The sequence below is a fragment of the Eutrigla gurnardus genome (genome assembly GCF_963514095.1).
Source record: "Eutrigla gurnardus genome assembly, chromosome: 6".
NCBI classification, from domain to species: Eukaryota; Metazoa; Chordata; class Actinopteri; order Perciformes; family Triglidae; genus Eutrigla; species Eutrigla gurnardus.
In genome coordinates, this window is record NC_139920.1 from 22670938 (window position 1) to 22688377 (window position 17440).

Below are 17440 nucleotides of genomic sequence, written 5' to 3' on the forward strand. Positions count from 1 at the left end.
GTGCATCTCAGACATTCTGCATTTTGATATATTGAGTAATGATAGCTTTGCTGTTCCCTTTCTTCTGGCTCTGCACACCTCACTGCCTGTTGCACGAGTGCAGTTTTATGTAAGTCCAAGCTAAATGTAAAAACGTCAATGGTGGTTTCTTGCAACACACATGAGTACCCTGAATACTTAAGCTCCTCCCCCCGGGGGCTACTCTACGCACGGTGGCTAGCGACAGGTGCGCCTTGTTTTCAAATTCCTCCGACACAAATCTCTCAGGATGGAGAGAACGGCGACAAAAGACTGGGAGGCTGGGAGGTGGATACACACTGGTCGCATTTACATAATAGTCCTGCAGTTCCATGCAAATTCATGATTCCCCACCAAACATCTGCAATGCAAGCATAGTTTAGTATGCATGAGTTTGAGAAGGGAAGGGAAGGAGAGAGAGAAATGGGGGGAGGGGGGTCGGCGTAAAGGAAAACAGGGATGGAAGATTTACAGGATGGCTAGTTTGATCAGCCGGATATATTTGGAAGCTAAACACACCTTTCTTCTCACACACACACACACACACACACACACACACACACACACACACACACACACACAGTTCTATGCTGCCTATACGTCTCTACCCATTTATTGCTTTAAGGTATCACAACACAGTGTACACTGGGTTTGTTTTTCCCCTCCTTTTTTTTCTCTCTCGTGGTCGATTTTTTGCCTTAAGATGTAGCCGATAGACTGATGCAGGAAGCTAAAAGGGTTTAGAGGCCGGAGAGGGAGATGTGTAGACGGAGAAAGAGAGAGAGACCTTACCAATGACATGTGAAATCAATACTGATTTCAGCTTGGTGAAAAACTGTGGAAAACATCCTGGTTGCTGTAGATTTGTTTCGTATCGGGAATATCTCTGTTTTTCACTGAGACACGTATATATAATGCACGGCCACGTAAGCTCCAAGTCATTACATAGTTATTTGCCAAATGCACACATACAAATGCAAATATCAAATGAACTGTGCAGATGCGGACTACCACGCATATGGAGCACTAGTCTATATGTACATATTTAAGCATGCATAAATACCTATGTGTGACTCATATATATGCATGAATACGTGTTAATAAATGTTCGTTCACAGAGGCATGAATACACAAGCGCCGACCTATACGACGCACACGAATAACCTAGTCGTAAGACACACGGACACATTCAAATGGACCTGCATCTTGTGTCGGTGTGTTGAGGCCCGTCTGCAGGGTGTAAATCAGTAAAAGGCAGTAAACTGGTTGAGGTAAAAGCCTGTAACTCTGAGCTGATGTGTAAAAACTTCATCGAAGGTAAAAGCCTGCAGAGGCTGAGACGGCGGCTGAAGGCTGAACATAAACAACAGATAGCAAAGTTAAGAGTGGGTGATGTTTTTTTGAAAATTTTTATTTTTTCCATCATTCTACAACAGACAACAGCACAACACTCATTTTTTTTTCACAAATAGACAGAACATAACACACATACATACAAACAAACAAACCTACATGCATACATGTACAAAATCTTTATAATTACATAAGAAAAATCATATTTACCCAAATTCATATTATGTTTTGTAGTGTATCATATCGTATTGCAGGAAATACAATGTCTACTAAAAAAGAGTCAGGTCATCATTACACATGAAATCAAAGAAAACCACATCTCCACAATTGACTCTGTCTTTTAAATGACAAATCAATGCTAAAGAATTATTTCAGGCCAGTTTGTGTGAACGGAAAATCTTCAAATCCAAGCATCATTTACTGTTATTATTATTATTATTTTCTCCCTTTTAGCCCTGCAACATTATTTTTCCGATTCCGGAGACACGTCTAGCTCTTCTCCTCTGTAGACATATCTTCATCACATGATTACTATAATGTTTGGTTTGAAAATGGGTTAAAGATTGCCCTCAAAGTGGCCCTCAGATAAGTGGCATCCTAGAGTGGCCCGAAGCCATCGGTCAAGCACTCGCTGTGCGTGGGAGGCACCGAACAAGAACTCTGATGTTATGTCATTAGTGGCCTTTGTTGTAAATAATGTTCCCATTTGAATAAATTGACCTACGTGGGTCTCTGCTCGTTTCACACGACCCCTGTGCTCTTTATAGAAATCATTGTTAGTAATACCTTTTTCTTCTGGCCTTTAACCTCTTAGAAAGTGAATCAGACTCAACCGGAAGGGAGTCTCAGGCCACGCTGAGATACCTTTGGATTCTGTACAATTCTGAATAGGTTAACTTCCTCTAACAGCATAAAAAACATAAGTAATGAAATGCCCTTTTTTATTACCAAACCACCTAAATAAATGAGGTGTTCTTAACACATGCACCAAACCAAACAATACTTGGAAAATATCCTTCCCCTGTAGGAAGTCCAACACATAAAATCTGATTCTTTTTGAAGTTCTAGACATCAAACACGGCGTTTTGATCATCATTAAACTGAGTGTGTGAAGTGAGCTCACTGTTCACTTCATAAAAGGGATTATTAACATGGTCCATCAGGTCACGGTTGTTTTTCTCCTTGTTAATACAACATAATATGTGTGCAGTGTACGTGTTAATAAGAGCTCGTTGTCTTGAAGGCCCCCGTCTCTCGGTCTCTTCTCGAGAAATCTACATACATACTAGGGGTGGGAACCACAGAGTAACATCACGATATTTTGCCCACGATAACGATGATATCACGATACTGCGATACGCGATATATTGCAAGATAATCATCTATGATATGCATCACAATATCCGTGTATTTGGAGGAGAACAAATACCAGTGAAAAGGCAAAAGTAGGAATTAATGGTATACTGTGTTTATTCCCTGCGTTGTGATGTCAGAGTCTTGTTAGTCGCTCTTTAACACACTGACTGAACATGTCTACGTGTGACATCATTCCAATAAAAATATAAACTGGCAAAAGGACAAAAGGAGTCATGAAGTAGTGACTCTGGTGAGGCAAAATGGTAACAGGCTTAATGCATGGAATCAGTAAATAGTTCCTGCTTGTAGTATCATGATATATCGGTATATATCGCTCCACCATGATGTGTGCCTTCATTCGAAGGATTTGCTCTTTCTTTTTTTGTCTTTCTTTTTTTTAAATTATTCTTGGCGTTAGTGTGTAGATCTGCACGTGCACACTATTTCCTATCTGTTGCTCTCATTTCATGCTTACGGCGCAAATTCCCACCTCCCCTTTTCCCTCCGCTGCCTTTCTCAATCTCAGTAATCAGATGCATTAGTATCAATATTGCATGGGGGAAACGAGCCGAATTTAAAGCTTGACCATGTCAAAGCGAGAGTCCCTGATAGCCAGTGACTGCCACCACTCAGTGGAAATTACGCTGCCATTTTGACTGTAATTACTGAAGCCTGGTGAATGGTTAATGTCTGGAGTGATGTAAAAAGTAAAAAAAGAAGAAGAAAAAGAAAAAAGTTCTAGCTTCTAGAATATATTCATTGCCCATCAGTGGGATTAACATAGAATCTAATGGAGAGACGTTCGCTGTCGGGTTGTCAGTCTAAAAACCAAGAATAAAAAAGGAGCTGCACTTATTTCATTACATTTCTTCGCCTGAATTTGCTTAAAACTGAATATTTTAATTCCACCTGATCGCAGAAATCCTTGTGATTATTTCTGTTTTATAAATGCTTATGACCTCTATGCGGCTGCACTGGACATTGTCTACGGGACAAGGTTAACAAAATGAGTTTTGGTCGATTAGCATACAGTATTATCTTACTGTTACTCATTTTTACAGATTCATTTTTTTTTCAATGCTATTTTTTTGCTCACAATACTAAATATATTCTACGAATCTCTGGAGGACATGCCACAAGTGCTTTGAGCTCGAGTTGACAGGTTCTCCCATGCAGGTGCTAACAGCAGGACAAGCATGCTGTACTTCCTGTGTCATGTCTTTTGAGTGAAGGAACTGCTCTAGTGACATGTTGACGTCTCTGTTTAGAGCAGAGATCTTCCACAAGGGGGTCTGGGACCCCTAGGGGGTTCTGCAGAGTTACTGCAGGGAGTCCCCGAAATGATTTGATCCCAAACTTTTTTTCTTCCAAAAATTTAAATATGTCCAAAAATACACCTTAACACAAATACAACATATATTAAGCAAATATAAATATTCCTCTTTGTTTTATGTTATGTTGAGAAATTGTGACGTAGAAATGCCAAAATACATCATTACAAAGTGCTGTTACATACATGGCCCTATAGGCTGCACGACACATTATTATTGGCCCAGTTTAATAAGGAACACAATTTTATATGATATGGAATAGGGGGTCCCTCCACCAGGTCACTATAAGCCTTGGGGGTTCTTGGCCATTGAAGACCTCTGGTTTAGAGACACACTTGCTGTTAGTGAGATCTTATCTTCCCCATCCTGCAGGGATTAATACATAATACATATGTGTCTCTTCCAAACCTCTTTATCTATTCTTTGTTTTGTTTTTTAAGTCCATTTCATAAAAGCCACCTTTTGAGCCGTGCACGTGTCTACGGTTGAACTGGAGCCCACAATCCTCCACGGGTGATGTTTGGTGAGGCCGAACAACAATAGCTTGTGTAAGTGTGTTGTGAAGTTTGTATAGCGACTAGAGGTGGAGATAGGAAGCCGTGCCCTGAGGGGGGAGGGCCATAAATCATAACCTCGGCACTTTGTCAGCATAGATAGAGTAATTCCCTCCAGGCGTGGCGAGATTCCCTCCACCTTCACCAAAGTTTACAGCCACAACAATAGGAGCATCATTCAGAGATCTCTAGATCATTTGATACCTCCCCCCTATTCTCTGTATTCATGTTTCTGCATTTCCTCTCAGTTCTCACCTGGCCTGCAGGACATAGAAAAAGGAAGCACATGTTGGTCGTGTGCGCATTGCATTGTGTTGAAAGATGAGCCGAAGCTTCTGAAAGACGCCCACTCTTCTCTGGCATGGCGTCACCACAAAAGACCTTTTGTTGATATTTCCCTTTTGTGTGTTTTTTTTTTTGGCCACACTTTGTGCTTTCACAACATTTCAGTTTGAATTTGTGGAGAGAAAAAAAAAGAGTGTTTTCAGATGCCAGAGGCTTTACACACTTGACGCCGAGTGTGTGTGTCATACGTGTTTGTGGTTTTGGGGCCTGCCACCGCCGTGTGCGTCGGCCCCCGTTTCATCTCGCCGGTCGAGGAGTCCGGTGGCTGTGAAGGGGGCGGGGCTTGCCTATGCCCTGCTGTCTGAGGTGCTCGGTTACACTGCAATTAGCTGTGGTTGTCCGCCACAGTCACACACTGTACAGTAGCCATGCATATAAACCTTTCAACTCCTTGGAAGTTAGCATTGACATGGCTGAACTGTCAAACCCCTAAATGTTGTATTTTGTATTTATCTTTTCCACTATTTTTTTTTATTTTACATTTGTATTCTTTCTTTGTCCAGCATCTAAAGTGTCTTTGAGTACCTAAAAAAAAGTGCTGTATAAATCATATTAATTATTATTTTATTATCACTCAGTCTTTTAAGGGAAGGTAAATTACTTTTATATTAGATTAGGCCGTGATTTCAGTCATTGGGGCTCTCGTCAGAATGGTGGTAACCTGGGAAAGTCATATGTCACACGACAGGGGAACACGTTTCTTTACCGTGCACATGGTAATAAACTCTTTGAATCTTGAATCTGTAAGCTGCTGCTTCACGGATCAGAACGGTGAACCTGCTTCGACACTACATTGTCTTTAACTTGAAGGTTACCTGGAGAAAATTCAACTTGCCTCAGGGCGTATACAATAAACGCTGTACTGTCTGCACAGTTTGTACTATATGGCACCCTGTTAGCCACCCGGCGTGCAGGTAATTAATCTCACTTCTGGAGAGTCGCCCTCGCCCCTCCCGTGGGTTCGGCTGAGCAGCAGCATCCCCCCGGAGCTGAGAGGAGCTAAGTGTCTCACGCAAGGACACATCAGATGCTGACATAGGAGCTTGAACCCCGGGTCCCGTCACCCGGGTCCTCTGAGAAGGAACGGAGTTTCTTTTTGTGTTTACAGTGTGCGATCGCTGACACAGACATCGCCTTTTTGTCGAGAAAATTGACAAACTCATTACATTCACGTCACGAATCCCTCACTTTCTTTCTTTTCTTTGCCTCTTTATTGGCGTCTTTTTAATTAAAGGGTATGTATAACCACTCAGTGGGGGCTCGGTGCTGCACCAGACATATCAATGAGAAAAAGGATTGTGTGTGTGTGTGTGCAGCTTGGAGGATTAATGGCAATTTGACTAAAACAAAGAGACGGTGCCTGGAATATCATTGGGTGCCTGTGTAATTACAAGGCAATGAGATAAGCAAATAACGACAAGATCTGGCGATTAGGAAAGAAAGGAGAGGGAAAAAGGGTGACTCCCCCACTAATTAAGGAATATGAGAGGACCCTGGTTGAGAGATGGGGAGGTTACAGGGTTTGGGGGGTTTGCCTCCACTGTATAACCTTTCATTTATGTGTCAGCAGCAAGGAGGCATTGTGTGTTTTGAAGGCAGAACCTTCCTTTTTTTTGCAAGTGGCTCTGGCTGAGAGCTTCATGTAAATGCAAAAAATGCAATGCATATATATTGGCGTGATTTGGAACTTATGTTTGTGGGTGTGGAGAACAACACTGAACATAAAAAAAAGAACCCTCCCAGTTATAAAATCGTCTAATTTGTTCTCATCTTTCTTCCAGAGTGCCAAACCGTCCTGCGTGAAGACCCCGGCCTTCCGTGCGCAGTCGGGGCCTCGGCTCTCCAGGTCAAAGATCAACCCCGCCCCACCCCACCCCTCCCTGCCCCCCCTCCCCTCGCCCTACTGGAGCTAAGATGGCCACCAGCGGTGCCCCTCGCCTCTCCTTGCCACTCCTGCTGCCTGTCACCACTCTGCTGCTATCGCTGCTGCTCACCGGCGCCCACGCCTTATGTAAGTACAGAGACACTGACTACTACTGATAACATCTCAGCCTCCCTAGCGTCCTTTACAGGTCCATCATCCATATCTGATACACGGGTCAGAAACAGGGAATACTGCTGAAAGGTGGAGGACGGCATGTGAGCCTTCCTTCCCCTTATAGATATATGCTGTTGGTGAGGATGGCATACTGCATATCTGAAAATGTGGACATCTCAACCTTGGAAAGGTTCTCTTCATCTGCAAAAGGGATGTTGTTTATAGGATGCCAGGTTTGACTTGTAAGAGTATTCTTACATCTGCATTAGTATTTGCATAGCACTTATGATGAGTGAGCATATAGGACCTCCAGGATTTCGCTCAAAGGCACCCCAAAGACAATAATATGTAGATGCTGATCAACTCAACATTGATTATTCTGTCATACAGATCAGCTCTGGCTTGGTATTAATCATTTAGGCACATGCATTTGTCCTCCATAACTTCCCATGTTAGAACCTCCATTTCTGAAAAGTAATGCCAATGAAGAAGTTCCATAAAACTTGAATAATTTCTCAGAACCAACAGGAAAAATAATCCAGTTGTATAAAAGATTTATTACCTCAATAAACACTGTACACATATGAGTTTATGGTCTCAGTTGCTAGTTTCAAGTTGACTTCAATACGGCACGATGTTCGTTTTGGAAATGATTATCCCATTTAGAGTCAAATAGACGATACAGAAGGTTATGCTTTATGCTGTGTCTTCCAACTTTAACCCTTTCACAGCGCGTTTTCAGTTTGCAACAGTTAATCGTAACTTACTATCTTGTATCTTGGTTTCCTAAAAATGCGATCGGCCAAAAAACCAAGATGGCGACTCCCGAACCGGCTTCAAAACCGGTCGTCCACAAACCAACGGGTGACGCCGCGGCGACGACGTCGATTCGTACATGTTAGCAAGAGAGGAACGCGAGTAGTCTCTTATCCCACCCTGTCAAGTCCTGTTTAGGATTTGTTCTGCACCATTTCCCCGTTAAGATGGGCTTAGAGAGAGGCTCTGCAGAGAAGTAGAACAAGAGTGATGGCGAGGTGGGGAGGCTCCCCCTTGGGCTTCATTGTTGGTAAATCCTCTGTGTGTGTGTAGGTGGGAGTGTTGGGGAGTGTGTGAAGTAGAAGTGATGAATGCGTGTACATCTGTTGATCATTGTGAGCATGTGTGTCGGTGACAAGTTTATGCAACATGTAAATGATGTGCGTGCCTCTGTTTTCTGTTTGTGTGTGTGTGCGAGAGGAAAGGCTGGACTATGTCATCGTCTTGTTTTCATTGGATCTCACCCCCCTCCTCTCTGGCGCCGTCTCAAAGCAGTGCAGCGGTCTCTTTGACGGATAAAAAAAAAAAGTCACGTCACACCTAAATAACGAAATAAGTTTGGATCAAAGTGCTTATCACAAGAGGAGCCAGGCAAACTGCAAAACTACAATAAGTCTACACAGACAATGAAATGAAGAAGTCCTTAAAAAAGGGGGGAAAAAGAGACAGAATCCATAAAAACTGCCAGCAAGAGAATATAAATCTGTCCTAAAACGGCACTTAAAAATGTCTTGAGATTCAGCAGATGTGACATTTTAGGCATTTCGCTCCACAGTCCAGGTGTTGCATCGGAGATTTTGGGGGGAAGTTGCTTGATTTTGCCGTCTATCTGAGGATCATTTGAAAGATGAATTGCCTCTGTCTGTCTGCGTGTCTGTCTGTCTGCGTGTCTGACATCCAGCGAGCATGTTCTCGACGCTTCAGGATAACATGAAGAGGGCTTGATTTCCTTGTTCTCGTGTTGCAACGAAGCTGTCTGCTCTTGATTGCGTGCTGGTTGGAGTGTCTGGCGGACTCATCTGAGTGTCTTTCAGCTCAGCTGGCTGCAAACATCTGAAATTGCACTCAGGCAGATGTCAAACAGATGTCTTTGTTCCCTTCCCTTTTTCAGCCTTTTTCCTTTTCTCGCCGACAGAATGGCTGCTCCTTTTTTTTTATTTTTTATTCCCACCCAGCAAAAGGGTGCCTATCTTAACGTGTTGCGTCTGAAGACGGTTTGTTGCGTGTTCGGTCCTCGGGTTTACTCGCTCACCGCGTTGGGACTCGTTTTCTTCTGTTCCACTTGAACCAATTTGCAGCCTCTGTTTGCTCACCCGGGTTTAAATGGCATTCAGTACAGTCTGCTTCATCTTTGATGGAGATTACCCCCCCTCTCTTACATACACACACATACTTACAAATATACTAACAGCAGGCTACTCCCCCCATCTGTCAGTATCTGCCAGTCTTTGTCTGCACTGCCTGTGGATATGATCGCTGTTTTGTCAAGCTCTCTCTCTCTCTCTCTCTCTCTCTCTCTCTCTCTCTCTCTCTCTCTCTCTCTCTCTCTCTCTCTCACTGTCCCACAATTAGGTCTGGAGATATATGTACACACACTCACACACACACACACACACACTACCATCTTGTGCTCTCTGATTGTCTTTCACACCCACATGCACAACCGCACACACACACACACACACACACGCACACAACCCAGTGGTGCAGTTGTCCAATTATATTCACTCCCACCTGAGGGGGGGGACAACGACACTAACCCCCCCACTTTTTCTCTCTCACACACACGCGATCACACGCCCACACAAAGTGGATGCCACCCTTTTGTAGAAAAACCCAGCAGAAAGAATGATGTCATCCCTTCCTCTCGCATCCCTCCCTCCCTCCCTCCCTCCAACTCTCTCTCTCTCTCTCTCTCTCTCTCTGCCCTCCATCTCTTCCATTTAAACTCATAAATCACATCGGGAAGGAGACACTTTTAATCAAAAGAGAAAGAAAGATGCCTCCATAAATCCCGCCACCCTTACCGTAATAATGCTCGGCTCCCTGTTTGTGTGTCTGTGTCTGCATGTTTGAAAAAGATTTGTGTGCAGGTGTGTGTGTGTATGTGTGTGCGTGTGTGCACACAGGCTGCATAATGTCATAGGTATTATGTTCTGTCTTTACTGGAAAATAAGTTTTTAAAGAGGAAATGAAGTCATCTATTTATAGAATTTGTGCAAAATTGCAACCCAGATTACTTTTTTAGTCATGATTAAAAGGGGCAAAACACAAAAAAAAAACACAGTTGAAAGTTGTCTGTATGCATATTAGACCGTACTGCTTTAAAGAACCACATCAACCACAGCACCCAAAAGGCACGTTTAATGTTTCCCTCTAAGGTGTGAGGGAGGCTGATTAAATGTTCTCATTTTGTTTGTATTATTTATGAGCTGTGGGGTGACATAGTTGCCACGGTGTTTCTGTAGTGGCACACGCTGAAGGGAAATTATTTTCCGATATTTTTACATTTTCTTACCTTTTCCCCAGTTAAATGTTGGGTGGGCCACATTGGAGAAACACAGCAAGAGGAAACTAGGTTTTAGAAATCATCCAAATTTTTCAGAGAAAGGAGCGAGCAGCACTACCTCCAAAAGCTAAATCCAGCAACGGCCCTCCTTCCAAAGACCCCTAATGAACCTTAGTGCCCATTAGTCCTGCTACAGCCACATATACCTGATATTGTTTGTCAGAACTTTTTTTACCGCTTATCCTGTATTCAGGGTCACGGGGGGGCTGGAGCCGATCCCAGCTGTCATTGGGCGAAGGCAGGGTACACCCTGGACAGGACGCCAGTCTATCGCAGGGCCGACATGTAGAGACAAACAACCATTCATGCTCACATTCACACCTACGGGCAATTTAGAGTCACCAATGAACCTATCCCCATCCTGCATGTCTTTGGACTGTGGGAGGAAGCCGGAGAACCCGGAGAGAACCCACGCTCACACAACAATTTGTTTTTTCTAAACTGCATTACCCACCCTTGCTTTAATTCTCTCTATCTCTTATAACATTTCTTTGTATTTGGGTTTCAGTTCTTGGACACGGAGACAAGATTGTTTGTCAGCATTCTTTTTGGCTTTTCACCCCTTCATCATTTTTAGTCTTTCAGAGTACTCAACAGTAGCATTCTTGGCAAAGTACTGCTAATAGTAATTGGCCAGAACTCACGGTGATGGGGTGAAGGTGTTCAATTATGTATATCCCTTTGAAGCTGCCAATTGGTAGCAAAAAAAATGAAGCCCTTTAGTGGAGCTGCTATTTTCTTGTTCTTGTTCCCCCCACATATCTGTTTCTCTCTCTCTTTCCCTCTCCCTGTATTTTCCAGTCAAATTAATGTTTGAGCCAACACTGTCAAGTTAATTCTGTCAAATTCAATTTTATTGGCAACCTGCTGTTGCGAGCTCGGCCTCGTGTTTACCCTTTTTTTCCTTCTTCTTCTCTCAAATGAGAAGAAAACAAGTTAATTTTTAATTGAGTTAAAGGCATGAATCCCCGTCTCAAGTAGCCTGTTGGCACCGTGAGCTTTCTGAAAGTTGTGTTTTCAGAGCTGTAACCTTCAAAATGGCACGGGGAAACAATTAGTTAGTCGGTTACTTTCATTGAAATGTACCTCTAACCATTTTCAGAAGCACAATGGATCAACTAGCTGTGATACTTTAATATCTCTTCTTTTCTTTCCAATCATCGTCACTTTCTGGGTCCCTTTTCAGTAACATGCCTCAGTAGTTTGAGCAATGTTATATGAACTCTGTTTGACAGAACATCCTGATAGATTGACATGCGTGAAAGGCGTTATTGCTCTTTTTTTCTTTCTTCCAGCAGTGAGGAATTCAACACACCACTGTGGTGGCTTTTAAAATGCCGTCAATGCTTTCATGAACATGTTTTGGATCTTCCTGAGTTTTTTTTTATGAAACTCCCTCAAAGAAAGATGTTTGTCCGGTGGACAGACTGCACAGGTGGATCCCTTCCCCTTGTCTGTTCCTTTACTTGGATTTGAGAAAGGAAGATGCCGTTGTATTCTCAGTGGAGCTTGTCGGGGCTCTATTGTCTTCATTCTCGTTTTTTGTTTTGATCAGACCTTTAATAGATTCAGCAATTGGAGGTGCACTCTTCACTTAGTGAGGCAACAAGTGTCAATTGTCTCAAGTGAGTCTCTAAATGACACAAAATTGTTCCCAATTCCACCTCCTTCATGTGTGCTACGTGGCCATTTTGAAAATCAGACACACACTTAAGCGAAATTTCCCCTCCCCTCTCCCAGAGGAATTGAGCCTATTTATTTCCAATGGGTGGAGGGATACGCTGTGTGTTTCACTTCTTTTTCCTTTCGCCCTCAACAATAGTTTCAATGGGACCAATTTGTACAAGTTTGCCACTCCTTTTTTTTTTTTTTAGAAATGCAGCTTCATTGCGACAGCAGTGTGGTCGGGCAACGTTTTTCACCTCTGGGTACTAACACTCCAGAACTTATTTTATACTAGGTTCCCACATCCTGCCACAACTCCCTCATGGACTGCAAACCCTGAGCCCTGCGAGTTCGCTCGCAGCGCAGTCAACATAGATGGCACACTGTGTGATGCAACGGGGAAGGGTTCGCACAAAAAAAAATCACACTACCGAGCCCTGGAATCTTTGTTTTCTCATGTGAATACTAATGAAGACATATTTCATTTCTTGGGCGCAGGAAATCAATAGTTTGAAACGGTTGATGAAAGATGCAATAATGCTTTTTAAACAAGGCATTTCTTTTCACTCGTATTATGTCATTCCATTCATGAAATCTTTCTCAAAAAAGTGATATTTAAACAGGCAAAGATAATTCTGCCTTTTTATTCAATCGTCGTAAGGAAATATAATTTCAAGACACGGTTTGCCCACAAAAAGGACAATTTTCCAATGTGGGAACTGCCTGTCCTGTCCAGACAGTACAAACTGGCTCTTTGAATCATTATACCCACCGCTTGGCACCCCGACTGCCCCGAGAGCAAATCCCTATTAGCCTTTCTTCCTTATATTTTAATTGGAAAAGCAACTGTTTCATTAACCCGTAAGCTTGCACAGCCAAAATAAGGGTTATATGGGAATGGAGCCTGACCCAAACATGCCCTGTGGAATAAAGCTACAGCTATTTTTTTTAACATGACTGCCACAACATTCATGTTTATTTTAAGCATCAATTCAAGCAGCACAATCACAGCATTGCAAGGTTTTCCCCTTCAACGACATGAGTATGAGCTAAGTGCACTGCTGTTTTTACATTTGGCGCTACAGAATTCTACATGCTAGCTTGAGCTGATGGAAATGTGCTGCCCTCTTAAATGAACTGGATCCATATAATAGGGGACGTCTTCTCTATTACCCACATTGTTGACCAGCTGTTCATCTTCTAAGTTGGCATACATCTTCACACACAAACGTTTTTTTTTTTCCCGAATCGGGAATTGACGACAGACCCGGCACGACGTACGTCTCTCTCCTCGCTCTCTTTCTCGCCCAATTCAAGGTTGTCGCAGGAGTCTGCTAGTCTTTGTCGTGGCAGTGATTGTGTGTGAAAGCCTCCAGACAAGGCAAAGCAAGGTGGCTTTAGAGTAAAAGGCTTGGTTTCCATAGCGATGGTGCTTGCTCAGGCAGCCTGTGAGAATTGGTCCTGATTGATGGGGGCTTGGTTGTTGTAGACCTGGAGGGTGTGTGTCTGTGTGTGTGATTGTGATTGAGAAGGTGCATGTGTTGTTCGTGTGTGTGTGTGTGTGTGCTGTTTAATGCATCGACATGAAGGCCCATCCAGCGGAATCAATCTATCTTCCGATCTATCCGACTGTCATCCCTCCGAGAGTATATATCTGTGTGTGCGTGTACGCTTCTTGATAAAGGCTTGTAGGGTTTTTATAGTCGGGTCCAGGACCGACGGACGGCCTGCTGAGTCCTTTTGGATCAGATATGCAAGCTGGTTAAATCCCTGCACCTCGGAGGTCCAGGTGGTTTCAACGTCAGCAACATCTCTATGCACTGCTGGTCTATTTGGCTTCGCTCAAATTACATCATATCAAATCAGTAATCGAGACTCCAAACTCCACTTCGGTTATTGGTTGTTTGTTTCCCCTTTAAGCATTCGGCCTAGACTGTGCGTGACATGTGTCTGCTGCTTGGCTAATGCGGAAATTAAATTGAATCTCGGCCAGGATTAACAAGTAAATCAACTTCAAATCAGAAACACGCGGCCGTTCACGTTGCTCTCATCCACTTTGTAAACATGCTAAATAAAGTGACAAGGAGTGGAGATGAAAATATCCTAAATATGTTATACACTTTTATATTGTTGCTGTACGACAGTGGGGGGGAAAAAAACCCACCACACCCTCCGCCCATGACTGACGGGAGAAAGTGGAATTATGGTCCTTGTTGTACCACGAATAGCACCAAATGTTCTTTCCAGACACGGAACAAAAAAGGCCTGTATCCTCTGTAACATAGCTATTTGTAGCAAGATGGATAGTGCCCTTTCCCCAATTCTCTGCCTTTTCTCCGCAAATCACTGAATGGCCCTCGCGTCATTTTGTCTCCCACTTTGTTAATCCAGCAGATAATGGCTCCTATTTATGACCCAAGAAGCTTTCCTCCATCAATTACTGTATTAGTCATAAAGCCAGTCCCCCTCCCCCCTCGCCTCCCTCCTCTTTACACCCTCTCTAGCAAACGACAACACACACACAAAAAAAAAGTGTAAATGGAGCTGTCTCATATTCACATACCTTACCTCCCACTCTCCGCCACTCTATAATCACAATGCTTGTGTATTCTGTGTTATCGGGTCCAACAGAGGTAGCGTCCAGTAGCAGGTGGTAGATGTATTAGCTAAACAAGCGTCTGTGTGCACAGTGTGAGGTTCGCCTCCCCCCCCCCCCCCCTCCCCTCCTGCTAGCCGGTCGTGTTTGCATGGATCTGTTCTATTCTCGGGGCCTTGTGAAGATAGCCGGGGCCCCCATTGCTGGTTATTTTAGCTCAGGCCATGTCCCCCTGCCAGGCAGATAAAGACAGGTCTCGTGTGCTTATCTGGGCGGCGCCGTACCACAGCATGTCTGAGAGAAGCTTGGGGAATAGGGAGATACGTAGGTAGAAAGGACAAATGGCCACTGCGGACGCAACGTCCTTTCAATGTCATCCCTGGTAACATAACGCAGGCGACTTTTCCACGAGGTACCTTACAGCAAAAGAAGCGTGTACGATTTTCAGGTGGGAATCAAAAAAGCCCCCCGGGTAACATTCATATACCCACAGAACACAGAGGACGTCCTAAACTCAATTATATAGTTATGAAAAATGGAAATATATTTAATTGTTTTCCACATTCACTTTTTAAACCAGTAGACCCAAAGATGACTAATGGGTTCAAGTTGCTAAATAGCATTTTATTGTATTGCCGAGAAAGCCTTATTCAAGATTTCAGGTAAATAATACAATTACTGTGAATCAAGAAAAGGAAGCCTCTTCTACCAGTTTCTAAAATACTTTTTTTTTTAACAATGTGGTACTTATTTCACAGGAAATCCTTTTTTAAACTTGATGAATGTTGCTTTGTGAAGAGAGAGCGGCTAGCAGACAGAGCTCACACGTAGGAAGCAACAGGTTTCATGTGAAATGTGTGTTTTTTTTTTACCAATGACACATTGTGAATACACCTTAGTGTTTGATGATATGATGAGGTGCCATCACTCATTATTGGGATTTATTTTAAGCAGTTTAACCTGATGCCACTCAACCTTTTTTCTAACCTTCAATTACTGGCAACGTTCCAAGGGCTAAATTCCCCAAAACAGAAAAAAAGAAAGTCAACAGTAACTGGCAGCAGAAGCTCAGTGGAATAAAAGAGAGAGAAAAAAGGTTAATTATACTCATCAGAGTTCAGACAATCTTGCACTGCATTCCTGTAGTTATTGCATTATAGTAGACATTCATGGGCGGTTTAGCCAACCTGGGTGGATTAGAGGTGAAATAATGTTGATGACGTCATAACTATATCAAAGTGACTCGTCTCAATACTGAACAAAAATACAATAACATGAAATGCACTACAATGAGGTAAAATATACAGTATTATTCAATATAATACACTGAAGTTAAAGTCGCAGTTTGTTATAAGTATATAGAATGTCATTGGCATAAAACACAATTCAAATCATTAGGAAAATAGAGATTGAATAAACCTTGGCATTATTATTTTCAATGCTTTACCAGAAGCTGCTTAAAACTCGAGTTAAAGTTAAACAGGTGAGAATTCCCTCTCGACTGAGTCTCGCCAAAAACTACATTTGATAAGACACTGAACACATCGTGGTTATGTTATGATGTACCCTGACCTTTTCTTCTTTACTAGATTTACTGAAAGCATCATTACATAACAAAGCATTTACTCTGATACTTTTACTGAATACCGATTGAGGACGATCGGCAGTACAATTTTATTTCAAACTATGACTGTTAAATTGTGTAATTGATCCACGGTCCACATGAATGCTGGGCACGCATGGATCATGGATCAAAAGGTCCTTTGCATCACAGTCTTCCTCATTTGGTTAGAGAAGCGTGTCAGCGAGGATGAAAAAGGTCCTAAAAACCAGACTTTCTTTGGTAACATGTGATCACAGTCATAAATCCCTGCTGAACGTACAGAGATAACAGGACGCCGTATATAGTCGGAGGGACAGTGGAGGGCGGTAGAGGGTATTCGGCTACAGCCATCATTTAAAAAAAAAATGTAGTACGAATCCTCTGCTCTGAAGAGATGTTGGCATCGTTGCGCCTTGAAACCTGATGGAAGAAGGGAGAAAAGTTTTTAAAGTTTCTGATATATGATGTATTAGAACTCCTGTCACCTCCTCTCTTCTAACTTTCTCTTTACCGCTGACCTCACCTCTTCTGGTCAACCCCTCTTTTCATTTCAACCATGTTTTCCCTCATAGCTCCCTAACTTTCTTTAAACCTTCCTGAGGCAAAATGATACTGCCTCATTTTTGCGAAAATGTCTGAATCCATCAGGAGTTATATTCAGAGTGACATGTGGGTCGGTGCATTTATTGTCCTGTTCATCTCTCTCCTCTTATGAAGCGAGGGAGACGGAGTGGGAGGGAGGGTGGGGTCGAACTGGGCGAAAGTGTCAACTGGTCTTGGGGAAAAGCTAATCAAAGAGCGCCGGCCTTCAGGAGAACCACCGCCACAGGCCCGCTCTGTGTAAATCCCTTTTTTCCATCTCGACAGAGGGCACATTGTAAGGGGAGGTCAAATGCAGAGGAGGTGTAGTTGTGTAATGCTGCGTTTCAGAATGGAAATTGAGATTTGAAAAAAATCGCCAAAAGCGAATCATTGTATGCACCGGATGAATGAAGTAAGCCTCTCCTCCTTCAAGCCAGAGAATGGCTGCGGTGCTCCAAACATCCCTTCCACAACCTTCATAATATCAACACCTGTGAAATATACAGATAGGGATTTTTTTTAATATTTTTTTAATCTATGATTTGGTGGGTAATCTTTTACAGATGGTTGGGTTTCCTAATCCTTCAAATTCAGGTAGAGAGAACCTCTTATCA

The 17440-nt window shown here is 42.9% G+C and overlaps 1 protein-coding gene across 5 annotated transcripts in view; it reads left to right on the forward strand.

Moving 5' to 3' along the window:
• The window catches only part of ptprsa (protein tyrosine phosphatase receptor type Sa), a 168520-nt gene that overhangs the window by 37233 nt on the left and 113847 nt on the right, over nucleotides 1-17440 (forward strand). For all 5 annotated transcript variants that reach the window (XM_084012035.1, XM_084012037.1, XM_084012036.1 and 2 more), the window contains exon 2: nucleotides 6741-6968. In XM_084012035.1, the coding sequence (XP_083868161.1) occupies nucleotides 6872-6968 (97 nt within the window). In that variant the 5' untranslated portion in view covers nucleotides 6741-6871. The remainder of the gene's footprint in view (nucleotides 1-6740; nucleotides 6969-17440) is intronic.